This window comes from Falco peregrinus, chromosome 1 (assembly GCF_023634155.1).
Source record: "Falco peregrinus isolate bFalPer1 chromosome 1, bFalPer1.pri, whole genome shotgun sequence".
In the NCBI taxonomy this organism is placed as follows: Eukaryota; Metazoa; Chordata; class Aves; order Falconiformes; family Falconidae; genus Falco; species Falco peregrinus.
Genome location: NC_073721.1, coordinates 123,571,701 through 123,591,804, shown reverse-complemented (window position 1 = coordinate 123,591,804; position 20,104 = coordinate 123,571,701). Strand labels below are relative to the sequence as shown.

Below are 20,104 nucleotides of genomic sequence, written 5' to 3'. Positions count from 1 at the left end.
GCTGCTGAATGTTCCCTGTAACAAACATCTTCCGTTCAGAGACAGATACATGGAAGTGTACTGACTAAATGGCTTTCTGTGTCTTAAAAGCCCAATCTCATCAATGTAACCCTTTGAATATCGGTATTTTACAGTGGGGAAATGACAGGCCTAAATTGAAAGGCTTGTGTTCCTTCAAAGATAAGAATATCAACAGATACCTTTCCAGATCCACTCATGTAGAGACTGCACCACTATTTCCTCAAACACTTGTTTGTGCTGTTCCTAAAGGCAGTTGCTTTTGTATTTCTTTTTCCAGACAAACCATGTGAGCTCTTCTGCTCTCCACTGGGGAAGGATTCCCCTGTGCTGGTGACAGACAGGGTCCTTGATGGTACTCCATGCGGGCCTTATGAGACGGACCTCTGTGTACATGGCAAGTGCCAGGTGGTGTAACTTTCTTTTGTTTTATTTCTGGTGTCATGTATAGTCTGGGGCAGCAGTGTATGTCCTAGAAGAACAGGCGTCTGTGTGGGTGGCTGGGAGGCTGTCTGTGAGGTGAAAGGGCAACCCTATTTTATAAGACCCAACCCCATTGCAAGTGCTCCCCAGCCCTGTGTCTTGATCTAAGAATTATAATAAATGCCCAAGGTATGAGATTATTACTGAACAGCTGGGAACATTCAATGATGACATTTGCTTGTGTGTAGTCATCAAATGGCTTGGGTGGGAAGGGACTTACTTCTGTGAGGGGAGGAGATGGGAGTGGAAATCTGGCTTGCTTAACTGCTCCATTTTGGCTATTAGAGGAATCACTGAAAAAACACTGGTGCTGCAAACTGGATCCCAAATTGTCACTAGCCTTTTACAAATATTACATTGCCAGCACCATGATGCTTTTCAGGTCTACCTGGTTCCTGCCTAGAAATACTGAGGAAATGTTTTAATACTAGTTGCTCCTTGGCTGGTGCAGCTGCACAAACCAGTAGCTTCCCCGTGTGCTTTTTGTTGACGGTATTACTATATAGTCGCCAAGGTGAGTTGCTGCTGGTCCCCATCATAACTGTTTGAAAGGCCAGTTTCCCTTACATTAAGAAAAAGGTTCCTTTCCTCCCACAAACTAGGTTTTAAAGTTCCATGCAACAGAGAATATATGTTTAAAGGAGCAGATCCCACAGCCCAAGCCAGTTTTCTTTTGCCTCTCATCTGCATTGTCTTGCTTGGGTTACATAAAGAACAAACCAGAGAGAATGTAGCATAGGATTCCTTCTGCTGTACCACAGTGGGATAATCAGTTTCCCCTTGGTTGTCACCGAATGGACCAGCCAGACCCTGAACTTGCTTGTTTCCTGATGTCTCTGGTCAGACAAGTCAAGAATGGAAATGAAGATGACTCTGTTTGAGAGTCTTCAGATGTAATTCCCTTTACCTGGAGTGAAGATGTGATGGCTTATAACCATTGGAATGATGATTATTTCTCTCTAGGCAAATTACATATGGAATCAAAATTAGGTGTGGGAGATCTTTGATATACAGCTCTTTGTGGTTTGCTGGGCAGTGAGACAGCTTGTAGTGCAGTACATAGAATGCTTAGGGAGGCTGTCTCCTAAAGCTGGTGTTTCAGATTCCTTAAGAATTTAGTGGAGTTGTGTAGACCCATATTAACTGGACATTTAAGGCTGGGACAAGGGAGAAAAGAAAATGTTTATTTAAAGATCATAAATTACAGGAGGTCATTTGGAATGGGTGCTCCTAGCAATGGGTTGCAGTTGGATTCAAGTCATTTGTCACAGACATTATGACAGGACCGGTGCTTATGGTATTTCTCTCTCCTAATCATGTAGCATGTGTTCAAAGTTTGCTGCACATGTTAGTGATGTGAAAGACAGTTGAGTTGGCTACTGCAGCCTTGCCAGTGCTGGATTCTCCCTGGCAGTTCTTCCTCTAAGTTTTATGCTCATCTAAATTTGTATCCTGTGCTTGGAGTTCCTCTTTTCAGTATTAACCAGCCTGTTGTATCCACCAGAACAGCTTTCTAGCAACACTGTTTACTTCCAATAACTTCACTGGAGATATACTGGCTTGCCCTGGGGGGCACAAGGCGCATCAAATTTGTCATTATTTCTGATTTCTATGAGCAGTGATTAGGAACTACCAATTTTTATTGCTTTGAGCCTTCCAGGCAGGGAGATAAATGAGCATGATATTCACCTGGGTATAACAGAGGCTATGGGGACATAATGCAGCTTTACTAATAGCAGTGCAACAATATAAGTGAAAAACCTTTGTCTGGGTTGAATTTTGCACTGCTGCAGGAGACACTTCCCACTGTGTCCTGCCAAATGCTGCTGAAGAGGCATAATTCAGTCATTCTAATTTATTCAGATGAAGAATCTGAATAGCCAATTGCTGGGGAGCCAGCACGAGTTTGATTCTTTACATACTCTTTAATAGAAAGTTCTTTGAATAGAGCCAGGTTCTGGTGCATCCCAAGTTACTTAGTTTTTCCCTGTTTTCAGCTATATCTGAAAAAAACCTAAAAAACCCATTAATAGACTTTTATAGTAAGGCCAGCTGTGTACCTCCAGCTGTGTGCCATTGACCATTATGCTGGGCTGGCCAGCTTTACTGTTCCAAACATTCAGATCAGCCACAAATGGTAAATCAGACGTTATGGCAATGTACATTTTCTTCTTTGAGTGAGGAGCAGTAGCCAGCTCCCCTCCAAATGAAAACCTTTATGAGCACAGAGCTTTGGAGGTACATCATCAAAATCAAATTGCAGTCTAAGTCAGGGGCAACTGCCTTTAACTGTGCAGAGAGGTGATGACAGCTGCAGAACATTCAGTCCATTTGCATCTGGCTGAGAGAAAATGCAAAATGATCAATTCAAGCCGAGCAGATTTGAAAGCTTTGTGAACTCATTTATAATACTCTTCTGCCTTATATGCAATGCAGTGCAGTGCTGAGAATTGCCATATGTGACTGCGTACCCCATTTGCCACAGATACTTGTCTAACTAGCTGCCTATTAAACCAATTTAGTCGGCATCTTTATTTAATTACTCTTCTCCTTATTTCTTTACCCAGCATAGACAAAGCCTGGCAACAAGCATTGCAGGGGACTTGGAGAAGAGAAGAAGTGCTGAAATCAGAGGGTGGTGTTACTGTTATTTATTTTCTTGTGTAATCCTTCTAGTTAAAGGCTCTCAAAGGCAAGAATGACACATTGCCAGTATAACAGACAAATTAGCAGTAACCGTTGCCTGTGAACATCTAGCACAGGAAATGTAATAGCTCTTTTCCCTTCAGCAGGAGATGCTCCTAAATGAAACTCATGCATCGTTGTTGCATGATGAATGAATGTAGATGAACACGGCAAAGAAAAAAACCTGGTTTTGCAAGGAAAGCGGAGTTTTGAGAAGGGAAACAGGAACAGATTATTTGAAGCCTCAAAATACCCTAACTGCTTGTAGACACTAAGGGAGGAGAGTTTTCCTTCAGTTGTACTTTGTGAACTTACTACAATTTCATTTTAAAGCCACGAGCTGAGCTCCAATACAGTGTGAATGAAGCCTTTTGGTGTCAGCTTCACTATACCTGAAGCAAAATCATCATAAGCAACAGTATCCCTGTATTTATCACTTACATCTTAAAGCAGCTGGAGTGAGTAAACTTGCTTAATACTTTGGTTATACATAGAAGCACCAGACAGCAAAGTCAACACTAAATTTAGCATAGGGGTTCCTAAGTCGCCTAGACTTATTATAATCTTTCTCCTGGTCTTTGAGAAAGACATTCAGGAAGTCCTTTGAAATCATAAGGTCTTAATTTGATTTTGTCCTGTCCTTGTTTATTGGAGTGGGTTTTGAGGCTGGAAATTTTGTTCTTGATAGTGATAGAAGTTTTCCAGAAGGAGGACAAAATAAAAGGTTTGTAAAAGCTTCAGGGTTGATCTCAAAAATTGAAGTGTTACAAAGTTACACCTTTAAAAGAAACATTGTAATGACAAATGTGCTTATCCTTACCAACTTGTGGGCAAAATAGATGCCTTGTTCAACATGTATTCAGATTTTTGACTTTTTCTCCTTGAAATGTGCACAGTCTTCTAGCAAGAGGAATTCTTTATATCCTGGGACTTTTCAGAGGCAGAAAATCTGTTAGCAGGCTTGAGAAGGAGAGCTGTCTGATGGATCTGAGGAGAAGGAAGTTGAGAGCTCATCAAGGCTTTGCAGGCTCTGTCTCTTTCCTGCGTCCACAGTTTGCTTTCTGTAGCATGGGAATTGCAGTCGTGGGGAAGATGAGATAGGATGGTGCAACCTGCAGTTCAGATTGCTTTTATCATCTCATATTTCTATTCAAGTGACAAGTGGCTTTCAGAGAGAGGTTTCCCTGATGGTTTTGTTCTTCCTCAAGACTGTTCGGTGTATGTTTCGTGAGTGGAAGCAGTGCATTTACTAAATTACAGTTCTTCACTCCATGCTGCTGATGTTAATATAAAACTGCTGGCAGAAGTAGAGCTACAAAAGGTGTCAGATGTCACACAGCAGTGGTGTGGGGAGAAGACAAGCTGCTCAGCTGACTGTTATGACGCACATGACTTTGTGCTGGCTTTTCTCAAAGGAGGATTTGTCTGAGACTCATGATAGCATGAGAACTTTCCAGTGGGGACTACAGATTGTACTTCAGTATGTAATCTAAGATCTCTTTGAAAAGAGAGACCTCCTGTGTAGCGGAACCGGGCTAGAGATCAAGGGCAATCTTTGCTGTGATTTAACAATTTAAGAGGTGAAAACATTTTTGCTCCATCTACAGCTTTCTCATGAACGTTTTGTCATGTCACATCTACCTTTAATGTGCTGGTGAATCCACAGTACATTCAATGATGGCAAGCCACATATTAGGCTGTCCTGGCACAACAGAAAGATTATATAATGACTTTCTCCCCAAAGCAGTTGTTATACAGTATGAAAGGGGAGCACAAATTTGAAAATGGACACATTTTCAAAAATAGCTCTTGCAGATTGGATAGGCAGTGTCAGGAGAGGGCCACAGGTGGCGGAGGATAAATTGCAGTTGTCTACTGGACCTGTTGCTGGCAAACAGTCTTCTGCATACTCAATACCCACTTTTTGCATTTGATTGATGCATGCAGTTCTGGCTTTGCCTCCTCACTTGAGTATTTTCCATGTATTATTCATATTCTTGCATTACAAACTGTGGTACAAGATGTTCCAGACTGGGTAGCTTGTCTCTATACTTGGCTTAGCACTGTACTTTGATAAATTATTTAGTGTATGTGCACAAAATCCAGGATTGTTTGAACTACAGAAACCTGTTGTATAATTGCCGCCTTTTTTTTTTTTTTTTTTTTTCAATTTCTGTGTCTGTAGCAATGCAATCTGAGTCATAGAAAGAGTATTAAAGCTTTCGGTGAGTAAGGCATAGTGACAAAACCCAAGTTTGTTGATATCTTAATACTTTATAGTGTACTTTACAGTGAGATATGAAAAAAAATGCTTTTCCCCACTATTTTTCTTCTACATTAACCCACAGAAAGCATTTAATAGACAATTAATTGTGTTATCTACCTTGGAGGCTTTAGATTTTGCTTGTGGCTTGAGCAGCCAAGAATTGACTGGAAGAGAGGCTACAGATATATCATATACTGATAAATATATTTTATTTTCAAATCCAGAACTGATATGATAGATGCCTCTTTTAAAGAATGGGCACTTGATAGAAAATCCTCTGTTATCTGCAGCCTCTTGGCACTTGTACAAATGAGGGCAGAGACAAGGTGGAATCAGGTCGGAGGTCTCAATTCAGATGAAGCTGGTTTGGAAGGATCAGAAAGGGTTAGCTACAGAAAGCAACTAAAGAACAGAAGCAAAGGAGTTCCCTGGACAGGAAAAGGCTTTGTATTATTTGCATGTTTGCTCATATAGCCTGTTCTGCTGCCAGAACACAGGACTTTTGACGCATAACGTTTACGCTCCATATGTAAAACAATGGTTATCAAGAATAATTGTATCTAGTATCCCCATTAACTGCTGAGGGATCTAAGCACAAAGTCCATGGGCAAGTGTAATTGTATATCTAATGCAGATAAGATAACGCTAATTTTAAATAGGCAGTGCATATCTCCTATTTCAGCAGAGCTGTTCTGATTCAGATAAAATCTGAAGGCTTGGGAAATGACAGGAGGATGTTTGCTGAACTAACTTCTGTGTGGACTTCTATTCATCACACAGATTTTGTTGTGGAACAGAAAAAGAAGTAACTTACAGATGAACTGCTTGATTAGGGATGCAGGCTCACCTTCTTGTACAAACCCTGACAGAGACCCATAATCCTCCACAAGAGCAGTCCTGTTTAAAACAAAGAAACAAGAATTCTCCTACCCTCGGATCTAAATGTCAGTTGCTCACATATGTACATTCCTTTTTCATGTGGCCCATCCCTGGAGGTATCAACGGACATTAGATATTATGGGCAAAAAATTGGCAGGGTAGATGAATCTGTCATAACCAGCATGCTCTGTACATGATTAATTTGTAAAATGGTACATGTTGCATCAATATTTGTATTTGATCCATTGAGACAGCTAGTTAGTTCGGCATATGGGAAGCATTATAGTTTTGTGAGCCTACAATGTCATTTCTTACACAGGGTGGGTGTATATAACAAAAATAATTGTGTTTATGTAGCAAAACATACTCACACAGGCTGTATCAATTGAGTTCTTGCACAGCCATTGAAAATACAAATAAAAATATAATTTAAAAATATCCAAGCAATATAGAAAACAGTTAACACAGAAGAATCCAAATTACGTGTATTCAGAAGAAAAGAGGAGTTTTCCTATGCTGGAGTCAGCAATGACTGAAGCTGGAAATACCACCCAGCAAGCAGTATTTTCAGATGTTTAATTATAAAAAGAGAAGAAGGAGGAGGGTGAGAAGGAAGGGTGGACTGAGATAACAGCTCAGACATAGTGAATTTCAGGCCTTTGGCTCAGCAAATGTGCTGTTACCTGCCAATTTAAACGTCAATGGGTAGTTCCAAAACACAATGTCGGAGTAGGAGAGTGCCTGGGTTGAAGATCATTAAGAAATCTGTGGGTATAGTTGTGACTGGCTGTGCTGGGGACTTGAAGCCCCAAAAGACTTTTAAAGTTTTTTGCCAGCAATCTGATGTTTTAATATGGGCAAGGGACTGTCTTTGGTTAAAATTGGTTCCTTTTTGTCCAATTGATGTTAATAGCACTGCAGGTTTTCAACAGCTAGTACATGCAGGAGGTGGAATTCCTGGATGGTGGCAACATCAGTCTCTTTGCCAAAGTTATGGATATTCCATGTTGGATGGTACAGGGAACCTCTAAGAGTAGAAGAACAGGGCTGACAGTGGCAAATGCTCCCACAGACTACTAAACATGGTGGTTACACCAGGCTGGCTTCTTAGTTTTTGTTCTTCCTTCTGAACACAGATAAACTCCAAGTGCTCTGCTCACTCTTTAAAGGATCATCTTGGTAAGAAAACAAAACTCCTTCCCTTCTCACTAGTCCATTCAAGACTGATGGAACTGAAACTATCCAGCTATCACTGGACAGGCTGGTCCGTGGACTCAGTCTGCTCACCTGCAGGATAACTCTTGGGTCAGAAAACATACAAGATGGTGTTTATGAGGTCTTCTTTTCTTCAAAATGTAAAGCTTCCTCTTTCTGCTTCTTAATTAAAAAAAAAAGACTGTACCTTCGTTGGTATGCTGGCCTGTACAGGAAGCAGCACAAAACAAGTTAGAGATGATAAAGATCAAATAACTCCCTTGAACTATTTGGGTTTTAAGGGATTGTTTCTGCATTATGAAAACCTGACTTTTGAGCAGTTAAACTTGCATTTTCTCTTTGCATAGAGTAAATTAAGCCCTCACTTTTTTGAAAGCTTTATGCAGGTTGAGGACAGCTATATCTATTTTAAAATTGACAGTATAATACATACGTTTCCTTCAGATCCATGTTACATTCCCTGTTAAGGTCCTGATCTGAAGCATACAGAAAAATGTCAGTGAGAAGCTGATGATGTACAGGCTCGATAGGTCTTCCCCCTGGTCTGATGGGGCTCAGGCATCAGCTTCTGGCCCCCAGTGCTGGAATCTCAGGGACTTTCTTACCTTGGAGAAAGGTGGACATATCTCTCAATTAACAGTCCAAGGACTGCTGGTGGATACTTTCCTCCCAGGAAGGGTGATGCTCGCTGTTTTGCCCCCTCACCCTTCCAGCCCTGTCTCTTCCCCTTTGCACTTGTTTTAAAAGTGGCAATATTTTCAATGTGGGGAGTTTCCAAAGGATCTGAGTGACTGAGGTAATCACTGTAATGTATTTCTAAATTACTTTGCACCTTTTGGAATCTGTTGTCAAATCTTAACAAAAGCTGTTTCATTATGTACTGTTATTAAATACACTTTTAGTTTGGAAATTATTGAAAGGATTGGAGAGGGGGAAATGGGCTCTAATGTTTATGCAGACAAGAGTAAAGTGCTTCCAAGGTATTTTTCTCCCATAAAGTAACAAGAATGCAGCAATTTTCATGATGAAGCCAAGAAAGAAAACTGTTCTATTCTCTTAAAGACTTCCCTTTGTAAAAAGCCATTTTCTGGCCCAAATCTGATGAGGGCTTTAATCCTCAAACCCTGGATTGAAGGGAAAGTCTGCCCTGTGGATGGGAGGGATAGTGCCATTAAAGGGAAGGCTGCAAGGGCCATTCCCAGTTCCTCCACTCCCAGGAAGTTAGGGTGAAGATGAAAGGTAAAAAATCACAACATTTTTGGAAGGTATATTTGTGGATTCAGTGGGTGCTCTTTCCATGCCTTCAAAGAGGGTCTCTCAAGTCAAAGCACGTCAATGACCTTGTAGATTTGGGAGGAAATGGCTTGTCTTGAAACCTAGTGTCAGAAAAAGGGGGGAACTTATTCTTTCAGAGGCTTTGCTGGCTTGCACTGGTTTACATTATCTGGGAAACTACAGCATAAATGCAAAGCATGTGATTGCTAACTCCCCATTCTTTGCCTGCCTCCGTTATAGCCCAACAGACTCCTCATGTAGCATTGGGAATAAGTGTGGTTCAACACTCATTATATTCCCTTTATTCATTTGTGTGCTCACATAGTGCTAATAACAATGCAGTACAATAAAAGATAGCACTAGAGTCTTAAATTAAATGCAGCCTTTCCAGTATCTCAGCAGGGTGGCAGGCAGGCATATATTTCCAGCTGCCTTTCAGCAACCCCATTAATAAATCATATTTATTTTCCTGGAAGGAGAACTGCTGGGACATCCTTCTGTTTTGGGGGCAGAATCACATTCAGTATCCAAAAATTATTTGTTGGGCATGGGTGTCAAGTTTAAACTTGAGAATTGCAACTGCCAGAAACTCCAGAGTCCTCTTCCTACCTTCCTTTAACTCCCATTTATACGTTTTTTTTCTTGTAGTTCTTGTCCACCAACTTACATGCTGTTCTAGTTAATGAGCAGCATTTCCCTTGTATGTGTTCAGGATGATAATTTTTTTCTCAGCATGTGTCTGTCTGTAATGATTTACCCAGACAAACACTGCATCAGAACACGTCTGAATGCTGGCAATCTTTGATCCCTCTAATACATCTGGACTTAGGCCGTGGCCAGTGTCTTCTGAAACAAGGGGAATGTTGGAGTTCAGGTCCAAATTGCATTGCTTACCCGCAGACAGTCTCAGATAAACAGCCCAAGTTCTATTAATATTTCCCTGCTTACCCTGTTTTCCAAAGTGTTTGTTGTTTTGATTGTTCCCTAAGATATCTCTCCAACTTTCCTCTGGCTTTATTTAAGAAGGCAAGGAAAGGAGAGACCTAACAGCTTTATTCAAATAAGTCTTATTAGTGGCAGGCCTGCTAACTCATTTGCCAAGAAACTGTTTTCCTACAGAGGATAAATCTTTAACTAATTTTTAATAGTAGAGTCTCCACTAATAACTTGTATAATGACAACTCTTATTTCGGTAGAAACTGATATTTTGGGAGTGCATTGGATTTTTATTTTTTTTCACAATTGAATGTCTAAGCTTAATACTGTGCAAGCCTATGGAAAATTTCATGTTGTGTAAACAATCTTATCATACAGATTGGCCAGATATGAACCTGACCTGCTTCCGCTGAACTACTTTTGTACTGCAGGTATTTAAGCCATCTGATTAATGAGGTCTTTTTTCAGATATTGCACAAGTGTAATCAGAACTGAATGTTACGTTCCCTGTTAAGGTCCTGATCTGAAGCAGAGCTCATTCAGTGAGAAGCACACTGGAACCTGTGACAGCACTCTTGAGTTTTTGTGTGGTGAAGGGCTATGACCGGGATTCTGGTTACATGGGTTAATTTTCATTCAAGAAAATGGCATTTTTCTCCTCTCTAGACTAAGTATCACAGTAGCAGTCCATTTCTCTGGGGTGTCCTTGAGGTCCTCAGATGGAAGTTGCTATACAAACATGAAACGTTTCAATCTGTTGTGTTTGAAGGAGGTTAAAAGTGGTACAAAATCTATGATGATATCTGGAATAACTATTGTTTCTGAAACTCTCTTCAGTTAAATCTTCTGAATCAAAGGTCATGCTCTTAGTGTTAGAGAAGGGAGTTGCTGAATAACCAACTCAATGGCATTCCAAATGAGAGCTCCCTTGATTCACAGTGTTCTCTTCCCGTTCAGGTTTTCAGTCAGATGACCATCTTAGTCTTGACCTCAATGTCTAGAGATACTTTAAGTTTGCAAACAAAATAATGGGGACCTTTGGTTGTTGTCATTAGAAAATTGGCTGCGATGGAATCATTGGCTCAGCTGCCAAAGAGGATCGCTGTGGAATCTGCAGTGGTGATGGCAAAACCTGTAAAGTGGTGAAAGGCGACTTCAACCACACCAAGGGGATGGGTGAGTAACCCTCAGTAGCATTTGAGTGGAGTGGAGGTTCTCTTAACTGCTTGAGGAGAGTTAGAGTGGTAGCAATAGCTCTTCTTGGATAGCATTGGACCCATCTACTCTAGTAAACAATAAGAAACACAAAACAAAACCCAAGTCAATTCCAATATGATATTCTCTCTACTTCTTAGTTGCCCAGATAGCAGCCATTGCCTGTCTGAAGTTCAGAATGAAGTCATGTTTCTCATTTTTAATGCTGTTGATTTTAAATAAGAGACAAAATCACAGTATGTTTTCCAGCAGGAGGGAAGTCTGATTTCAACAGCATCTTTGAGCTTTTTGAGAACTCAGAATGATGCGTGTTGCAGATGACTCATGTTAGAATCAGGATATCTCAGCTAAATGAAAGAGCACTCCCCTCTGAATATTTTTACTGATTTCCTGCCAGCCATAGTATCCAGTATAGGATACAAGAGCTTCTGGTCAGAATTAAGACTTTCCCCTCTCTTGTTAAACGTTAATGTATATGCAGCTTGGTGTCTGAATTAGTCTTTGTTCCAGAGTTTCTGTATTGCAATTCTGAGAAACTTATCACACATCCTAATCAGGCAAAGAGAGGGAAAGCCAAATCAGGACTTGCAAGCTGCTCCAAGAGGAAGGAATTGTCCAGAAAAAAATTATTTTACATTCAGTGAATACAGAATTGCCATTTCTGTAAGGAGAAACTCATTTAACACATGCTACTCCAGGACAGAGTTCAGCAAAGCATACAAAGATTCCTTTTAAGCACACATTTCAATTCTGTCTAACTAAAGCAGCACCAGGGCTTAGACCCTTAATCAAAGTCTCAGCACTGAAGTTTGAGGCTCTGATTTTGTATGTGGACCTCTTCCTCTGCACCCTTCTCCTCCTCACCTTCCTCTGCGGAACCAGCTGTGATCTGTCAACTCCTCTGAGACGCAGGTAGGATTTCCCACCTGCCCCACATCTTTCTGGAGCACACTTATGCTGTTGTATTGCCAGGCCAACCTGTTGAATGATTTCCTGCATTACTGCCTTTGACTCTTTTGTTCCAGATATTTTCTACCTACTTGTGTCAAGGCGTTTGCATTAGATGCAAATGGTGGGAAAAGTTTCTCACTTCCATTGAAAAAAACTGTTCTCCATTCTTGCAGCAGAGTTTATAGCTGTGCAGGAACTTCTTAACTGCTCCTGAAGAGTAACTATCTTTTATCTTTTCCAATGAGACTCCAAAACATCTTGTGCAGATAAATAAGAAATTTCTGGGTCACTGCCAGGAGGTTGCACCCGTTTCCAACTAGACTACTTGAGGGTGGTAACTTTACAAGGCTGTAGGAACAGAACAGTTTCAGCCTTAACTGGTTGTCTGGCTGCCAGGACACTATAGGAGGCTTTCACCCCCAGCACCCTGTAACCTAATAAGAGGAGATGGCTGACTGAATCATGGTCAGTGTTCAAGCATTTATTGATCCTTATTCTTTGCTGATCATCTCAGAAGTGCAAACTTGTCAAAATATTGCTTTGTCAGTGCATTGTTTCCACCTTTACCCACCTCACATAATCTAGAACTTGTTTTTACAATTATAATCTCATAAACATTTATCATAAGTTTTGATTTATTAATTTGAAAGGGAAATACATTTTATGTGGGAATAGTTCTAAAAAGTGACATCCACGGTATGCCAGACAGTCTTCTTCTGGTTTGAAAATAATCTTTGCTTTTCATTTTTTTAAATTATGCTCTTTTAACGAGCATTCTAGCCTACTGAAATGGAAAGAATATTTACAGTCTTTTAATTGTTCAGTGTTAATGTTTTCCTGCTTTTGGATTTCTTTTATGTTAGACACTGAAAACAGACTTGTTGTTTTCACTTATGATTCCCAGCCTCAATTCTGCAAACATTTTTTGCATTGTGAGTTACTTCCATCAATTTCTATTCATATACTGCTGTTTTGAAGAATCAGGTCCTCAGGTTAACTTACTGAATCTCTCCAGGAATGGTTCTGAGGTATCACAATTGAACATGACGTTACTCAAGAAAAAAAACGGCCTTTTTTCTTTAAATTGACATTTAAGTAAATATGTATAAAAATGTGACAAAAGTTTGGGCAAAGGAGAGTACACAATATGACTACAGTAACAGAATCAGGGTTTGGATATGTAAATGATTGCACAGGTCAGTGGCAAATCCCCACGAACTTGCTGCGATCCAAGTCAAGGCCAACGCACTGACTCAAGTATGCTGATTTATTATATCAGAAGAGAATAGACTTCAAACATCAAGACATTGATTGTTTTGGAGTGGTATCTGTTTTGGGATTTGCAGCTGCAACGTTTGGGCCAGATCCTCAGCTGCTCTGCACATGGGACTCCCTTGACTGCAGGATTGGTCCCTATATGTCCTGTGATTACAAATTATGTTGTCAAGCCCTGTGTTAACTGAATTAAATCCATGCCAAATCCTTTCTGTTTCTTAGTAACCAATAGTCATTGTAAGAAGGTTTCCACATGTGTGATGGCAAAAGCAAAGGCTGTTCCCAAGTGTTTCTCATGTAAGATACTTGAATGCTGTTTGCAGTGTCAGGGGGTGTTGGTGACATCCTTTGGTGTTGGTTCTTTGTCTTCTTTTGGTTGGATTAGATGGGGAGATTGGTATCAAACGCCATGGATAAACTTCAAGTCCTTTTACTATTTAGCTTGGTTTGTCAAAGATATCAAGTAGAGATCCTTTCCTTTCAGAAAACCTATCTACATGAAAGAAAGCCAAAATTTCATTAACCAAGTAAAAAGACTCAGGCCTATTTCTTTTTTTTTTTTTTTTTTCCCAACCTTAATGTCACAGGTAAGGTTCTGCCACTCTGGAGGGGCATGATGGTGGAACAGTCAAAGTGTGTTATAGGAGGTCCAGCAGTTCAGATCTTGCCACCTGTTATCCAGGGTGATCCAACTGGAAATAGATTCCATTTCTCTTTTGTGGAGGTCGAAAGCCTTTATTTGATGCTAAACACCACGCACACTTGTGTGCAGCTGGCTGTCTTCAGTAGGCCAACTGAATGCACTTTTTAGACTGAGGTTTACTTTTGATTGGCAGCACGCCCTGTACCTATTTCTACAAAATAATTTTCCATAAACAAACACAGACTTGTTCTGAAGTCGATCTCTGTCTCCCTGCCGCTATACAGGGGTCCTAGAAATAAGGACAGCTCTTTGACTCGTATCTGTTGGGTAGCTGATTTATCACTGACTTCTGCCCAGACTCCAAGGCTGTGCCTGTAATGCTGAAACTTGTGTTGAGAGTGAGACCTGCATCCGTCACTCTTGATTTCTCTCAGCCATATTAAGATTTTTAATGCTGCCCCTTTGCTTGTTATCCTAAAGAAGCACCACAGTTATTTGGATTTCTTTTAATGGCAGAATGTAATAAGGTGAGATATGCCAGCTGTTGTAACTATCATTTTGGGAAATGTATAGTGTATTTTTGCTAGCAATTTTTTCTTTTTAAGACAGTGAAAAAGCAGGCTTTTTATTGTGTACACTACTTGTCCAGCATATATTTAAAAGAAAGAACGGATATTTGAACAGTAGTGCTGTAGTGCTGGCTAGGAGTGTCTTTAGCCAACACTAGAAACTCTTTTTTTTGACAGCGGAGTGTACATCTACATTATGAGAAGACAGAACCCTAGGGCTAACTGGGATCTCTTGTAAGGGTTTAAGAAGAACATGCAAGATAGATATCCCGGCAACCAGCTTCACAGCAATAGTAGGAGGCTATGAAATCTATCCATGGCTCTCCAGTGAAATGATTTTCTTCCAAATGAACTATCCCATGGCTGGAAGTGGACAGGTGCCGATGGAGGAATTACTCTCGAGCTAATAGCACGTGAGAATCATCATAGCTATTTAGAAAATGGACACATAGTTACCACTGACTGGATGTATTTCCACTCGACTGCAGCAACTAGCACTCAGCAAAAGGTGCAAAATGGGGAAGGGTCTTGGAAACTGAGATGTCCAGCTGGTACCCCAAAATGTTACAGAATCTGTGCTGACCATGACCAGCAGATAGGCAGGGCACTCTGATTTCCTTGGCTTCCACCCTGAGATCTTGGTTCAAAGCACTTTTGGAAAATTTGGTAATGTGATGAGCACTGTTGACTTTCTCATACCTAATTTTCATGTGTATACAGGGTTAAGATATGAAGGTACAGTGCCCAGAGATCAGTACTTTCAGCCATGGGATAATTTTTGCTTTACCTCGGAGTCCGTCTTTCATTGCAATGTGAACCAGAAGGATAGTTTTATAGTAGATCAGTGACATTCTGAAGTTCATGCTAAACTTTCTGTTCTTTCTGGTAGTAATAACAATGGCTAACAATGGATTTTCCTGTGTGAGCTGCTTTCCTCTTGCAAATCTCTCCAGCATTTAAATGAAGATACAGTAGCCACTGTTCACATATTAATCTCCTTGATGACAAAGCCACCTCTTTGTTCTGGTGTCTCTCCTAATACGAGTTACACCATATAATTTGTATCTAGGATTTGCTTCAATCACAGTCTTACATTCCTGAGACACTGATGTAATGCAGATTATCCAGAAAGATTGGTGCGTGCCAAAGTAACTGTTCCCAAGGTGGAGTATACTACATCCAGCACTATAAATTATCAAATAATGAAGTTCTCCTGTTGTACTTTCAAAGCTTCATCTTAAAAGGCTGATTTATGGGTGAAATTACTAGAAATACTGCCTGATAGTTGCCAAATCTCATCAGTCTTTAACCAGTTCCTCATTTAAAGCAGAACTTTAAGCCCAACCTTGCAAACCCCTGTGTTGCAGACAATTATCCTAAGACCTAACAGATCTTTGAGAGTCATTGACTCGGGGCCAATTCTGAGACTTTTTTTGATCTTATTAGCTGACACTTGATAATCTTTCTGGCAATCTGCAGTTACAGTTTGCTTAATAAAATGTGCCTGGAAAACAGAGGAGGTGTTTTCTGGTGCACTTATCGCAAAGATCAGGAATAGTCTGTGACCAGAAGCCTCACATTAGCTCTAAGGACCAGACTGGACTGGTGGTAGCAATCTGAGTTTGTACCTGTGGCAAATTTGCATGGATGATACATAGTGTGTTTGCAGTAGGATTTGACCACTAACTCACACAATATGGCTGGAAATAATGAATGAGAGTGTCAAGACACTCCCAGTGGGACATGCCCAAGAATTCTGCTTCATCTCTGAGAGGACAGGTCCGATTCATACAACTACAAAATGATTCGCAGTTCACTAACAGAAAAGTGAAGGTCAGCAGTCAGGTTTGTGCCACATGATCTCAGTGAGTTAGCACAATATGTTTCTTCTTATTCGGGAGCTGTGAATACAACCCCCTAAAGCCATCAATCAGGATTAGAAATTACATGAGGAGAAAAATCTGGTATAAACCCAAACTAAACAGTCTCCAGAACTAATATGCTATTAATAGCTTACACTCCACTATTTACTATTGTAAAAAGTAACATAAAAGTCAATTTTTCCACGTGGTGTTTCTCTCATGGCACAGTGATGAAATGCGAGCGTATTTATGGCACTAGCTGAACCTCAAGCACAGCACCACAGCTCGCTCACCTCTAAAGCAGTGTGACACACTCCTGGCTGCTGCTAGGTCAGGGGATGGATCCAAACTTCACTGAAGTTAGGGACTGGCTTTCCACTAAATTCGGTGGAACTTTGTATCCCACTCCTGCATGATTTAGCTCTGGGCATTGTATCTGGCATGTGATTTTAAAAATAAATAAGTAAATAATCCCTCAGTAAGTACACTAATTACCTGAAACTTGGGCATGTTCCAAACTGGCTTCCTAACAGGGCTGTTGAGGTGTGTCATAGGGCCTGTTTCCCCATGACGGACTGTCATTAATCACACCTTTGCTGTGTGCTCGTGTTTGGTGGTAATTGTCAATTGGGCTTATATGCAGATGCATGGGGTGCAGTGAGGATGTTTGATTCCTGATACACTCTGGTTTGACTGTAATTTGGTATCTCAGCTGATGAAAAAACAGCTCCTGGTAACGTCTAGAATAAAATCCAGCATCTGTTTGCTTTGATTTCATAATGGATTTCAGTATTGCCTTAAAAAAATTGACCCTGGAAGTAATGATTTTTCCCAGTGAAACCCACTCTGTAATAGCAGATGGGAAAGCCACTGCTCTGGCTTCTGTACACAGACATGGTTTGCAGCTTGGCTGTCCCTTTTTCTGTTTTTCCTGCAAGGAATGACTGACTGTTTCTGAGTGTCCTGAGTAAGGGAGAAGTAAGGAGGAAAAAGTGCAAAAAGAACTGAGCAGAAGGGTCACAGGGAGAGTGTCATTCAGATACAGTGATCAGGGAAAAAGGGAGTGTGTCTGGCCTAGATCAGCTACCCATCCAATGCACCTCTCAAAACTCAAGAGCTCAAGCTTTATTCATAGCGCAACAAAGGGACAGGTAGAAATGAATCCACAGTCTGAGACCCAAAATCCCTGTCTGTCTTGCTCTGTGTCATAGTAGTAAGAGAATCACTTAGTCCTCAGATGCATGAGGCCGTCAGCATCCTCCTTTGAGGCCCCCAGTGTCAGCATAGCAGAAGCATGGCCATACAGCTGCACTAGTCCCTAAAATATCTCCCGAACTGAATGCCAGAGGAGTCACTGTTCCGTATGCCAACACTTCTCCAACCCGTTGCTCTAGACGTCCCACAATTTCCATGAAGGCATGGCTGACACAGAACAGTTTCACACAGCCCTTTAAAACAAAAGAGGGGATGAGGGAACAGACAGGATAAGCAGCTTAACATCTGAAAGAAAGGGGAGAGCAATAACCCACAAGAGGTGCCAAGTTATACACTGCAAAGTAAACTAGGTGGCCAATTAGAAGGGATCAAGTCATGGTTGTGATGAGATTAGTGTCATTTACAGGGGCTTGATTCAGAGCCCAACAAAACCAGTGGAAAAACTCTGCCTAGCTCCCAGACCTTTGACATGGGCCCTAATGTTCCTCAGCTTTATAGTTTAAAGGCACCACTTCCACCCCATGGAACAAGTCTGTAGCTTCACATGGCTCCATGGTGGGGGAAAATAGGCTACGTTTCCTTGTAGCTCCTGACTATTCTTACTGTTATTCTGTTAGTCAAAAGTGGTGTAATTGTGTCACATTGCTAGTTGTTGAAGGAAACATGAAAAGGCCAAGAGAGTTTCAGAAAGATAGAAACCAAGAGAATTTCCCACCATGTCAGATGCTCAGATGGTCTAATTTGGCATGTGCGTCTGTTGGCAGTTTTTAGTGGTGACTTTCAGCTCTGTTGTTGCATTAAATCTGAACTGTAGAATTCTGTTCAGCAGCCCAGTGCAAGGAGACCATTACAATTATATTCTCCAGGTTTTTTGTATAAAGCTGAAGTTTAAGTGAAAACAATTTCTTTTCCCCCCCGTTGTCCCACTAATTCCTGCTGTTCAGTTTTAACATTGTCAAAATGTTCTGTGGAAGTGAGTCCTTTCTGATACTGATCACAGCCTTAGGCAGGGGTTTTTTTGGAGGGGGAAGCAGGAACATCTATTGGAAACTTCATTTCAAATCACAGATGTCTGTGCTGTTATGTGCAATGTTGCTCCTGACAGTGAGGCTTTGCATCAGCTCAGGAACAGTCTGCATGCATCCCTGTCAGGACCACAGGAGAGCCAGGGTGAGTTCAAGGGAGCAAATCTATTTAGGTCCAAGCATAAGCCTTAAGTCACAATTAAGCAGCACACGTGGATTTCTCTCCCTCTTCTCAGGCTGAAATAATGTTAGTCGTAACCATGCATGTCACAGCAGCAAAACTTGGCTGCCAATGCAGGGATCTCATTTGAAGTGTTTCCTACCCATTCCGCAACCTGTGCAGGAGTTGATTTTTTCATAGTGAGATACTGAATGATTGATGCCTCTGGCCGGCTGTGGCATGCTCTCATCCATCTGCTCTTTTGTTGCCATAGGTTACATCGAAGCAGCTGTGATCCCTGCAGGTGCCCGGCGGATCAGGGTGGTTGAGGATAAACCTGCTCACAGTTTTCTGGGTAAAAAGACAAAAGAAAAAAATGTTTTCATTCAAAACTCACCTCTGTTTTCTGTTAAAATGGCCCTCATCTAAATGACCTGTAAGATGATAAGTTTGTTGTTGCCTGGAAGTGGCTGTTGATTTCATTCTTGTTGCAGTCTCTCTCTGCTCTTGTGGGCTTGGTTTCATGATGTTTGCTTGATGTGATACTGTGGGACATTTACAGGCCCTGTGCAAGCTGAAAGAACCAGAGAATACTTTTGTATGGACAGAAGGGTTCCTGAACAAAATTTGGCACTGGGTTGAATATAGCCGCCAGGAGCACACAACACTTTGAGAAGGAGTGGGACAGAGAACAGTGCATTTAGAGAGAGGAATGACAGAGATGCAGATAGGAGGGCACGCAGCTCAGAGTGAAGCAGGGGCAGGACAGGGCGGCTGATATCCCTCAATAAACTGACCGTGAGGTTCCCTGTGCCATTTCCTGCAGTGGCAGGTTTTCACTTGATGCTGTACTCAAGACCTAATCCTGCACTCCGACATGGGCTAGCTGCAGCCTCTAGTCTACTTACCTCTATTTTCTCAGGCCAAACAATTTGTATAATCCTCTTCTTATTTGTACTTGTGCATTCCTTTTGAGGGAAACAGGCTTTGTCTCCTCTTTTCCCTGTTGGAAACAAAGTTTTAGATGCGGGTGATGGGTCAAATTTGTATGTGAGGTTGTAGGGCCAAGTCTGTCAACAAATGCGTTGTTCAGTTACTAATCACTTAGATAGAAGTTTGGAAGGACTTTGGCAAAGTGCAACCATATCAGACAGATATACATCTGTCAGTCTGGTATTCTAGCTCTTCTCTCCAACATTAGGGGTGTTTCTTTTTGTGTCATGACTGTGCAATAGATGAAGGGCTTTATCTCCCATCTACTCCAAGTCACAGAAATGCTAATGCCTCATTGTCCTGAATTCACACAGGAAGCAGGGAGTTGAAGGAAAATCGTCCAAGGCCCAAAAGAGCACCTAGCACACTGAAAAATCCTTTGCACGCTGAGAGCTGCATGACCATGCATAAATGGGTGAATTAAATTCTTTATGCTGTG

At 41.1% G+C, this 20,104-nt stretch overlaps 1 protein-coding gene across 1 annotated transcript in view; it reads left to right on the top strand.

Annotated features, from left to right (window-relative positions):
* The window catches only part of ADAMTS17 (ADAM metallopeptidase with thrombospondin type 1 motif 17), a 192,968-nt gene that overhangs the window by 121,381 nt on the left and 51,483 nt on the right, over positions 1-20,104 (top strand). The window contains exons 14-16 of the mRNA XM_055792598.1: positions 299-426; positions 10,813-10,933; positions 18,947-19,027. Of these exons, the coding sequence (XP_055648573.1) occupies positions 299-426; positions 10,813-10,933; positions 18,947-19,027 (330 nt within the window). The remainder of the gene's footprint in view (positions 1-298; positions 427-10,812; positions 10,934-18,946; positions 19,028-20,104) is intronic.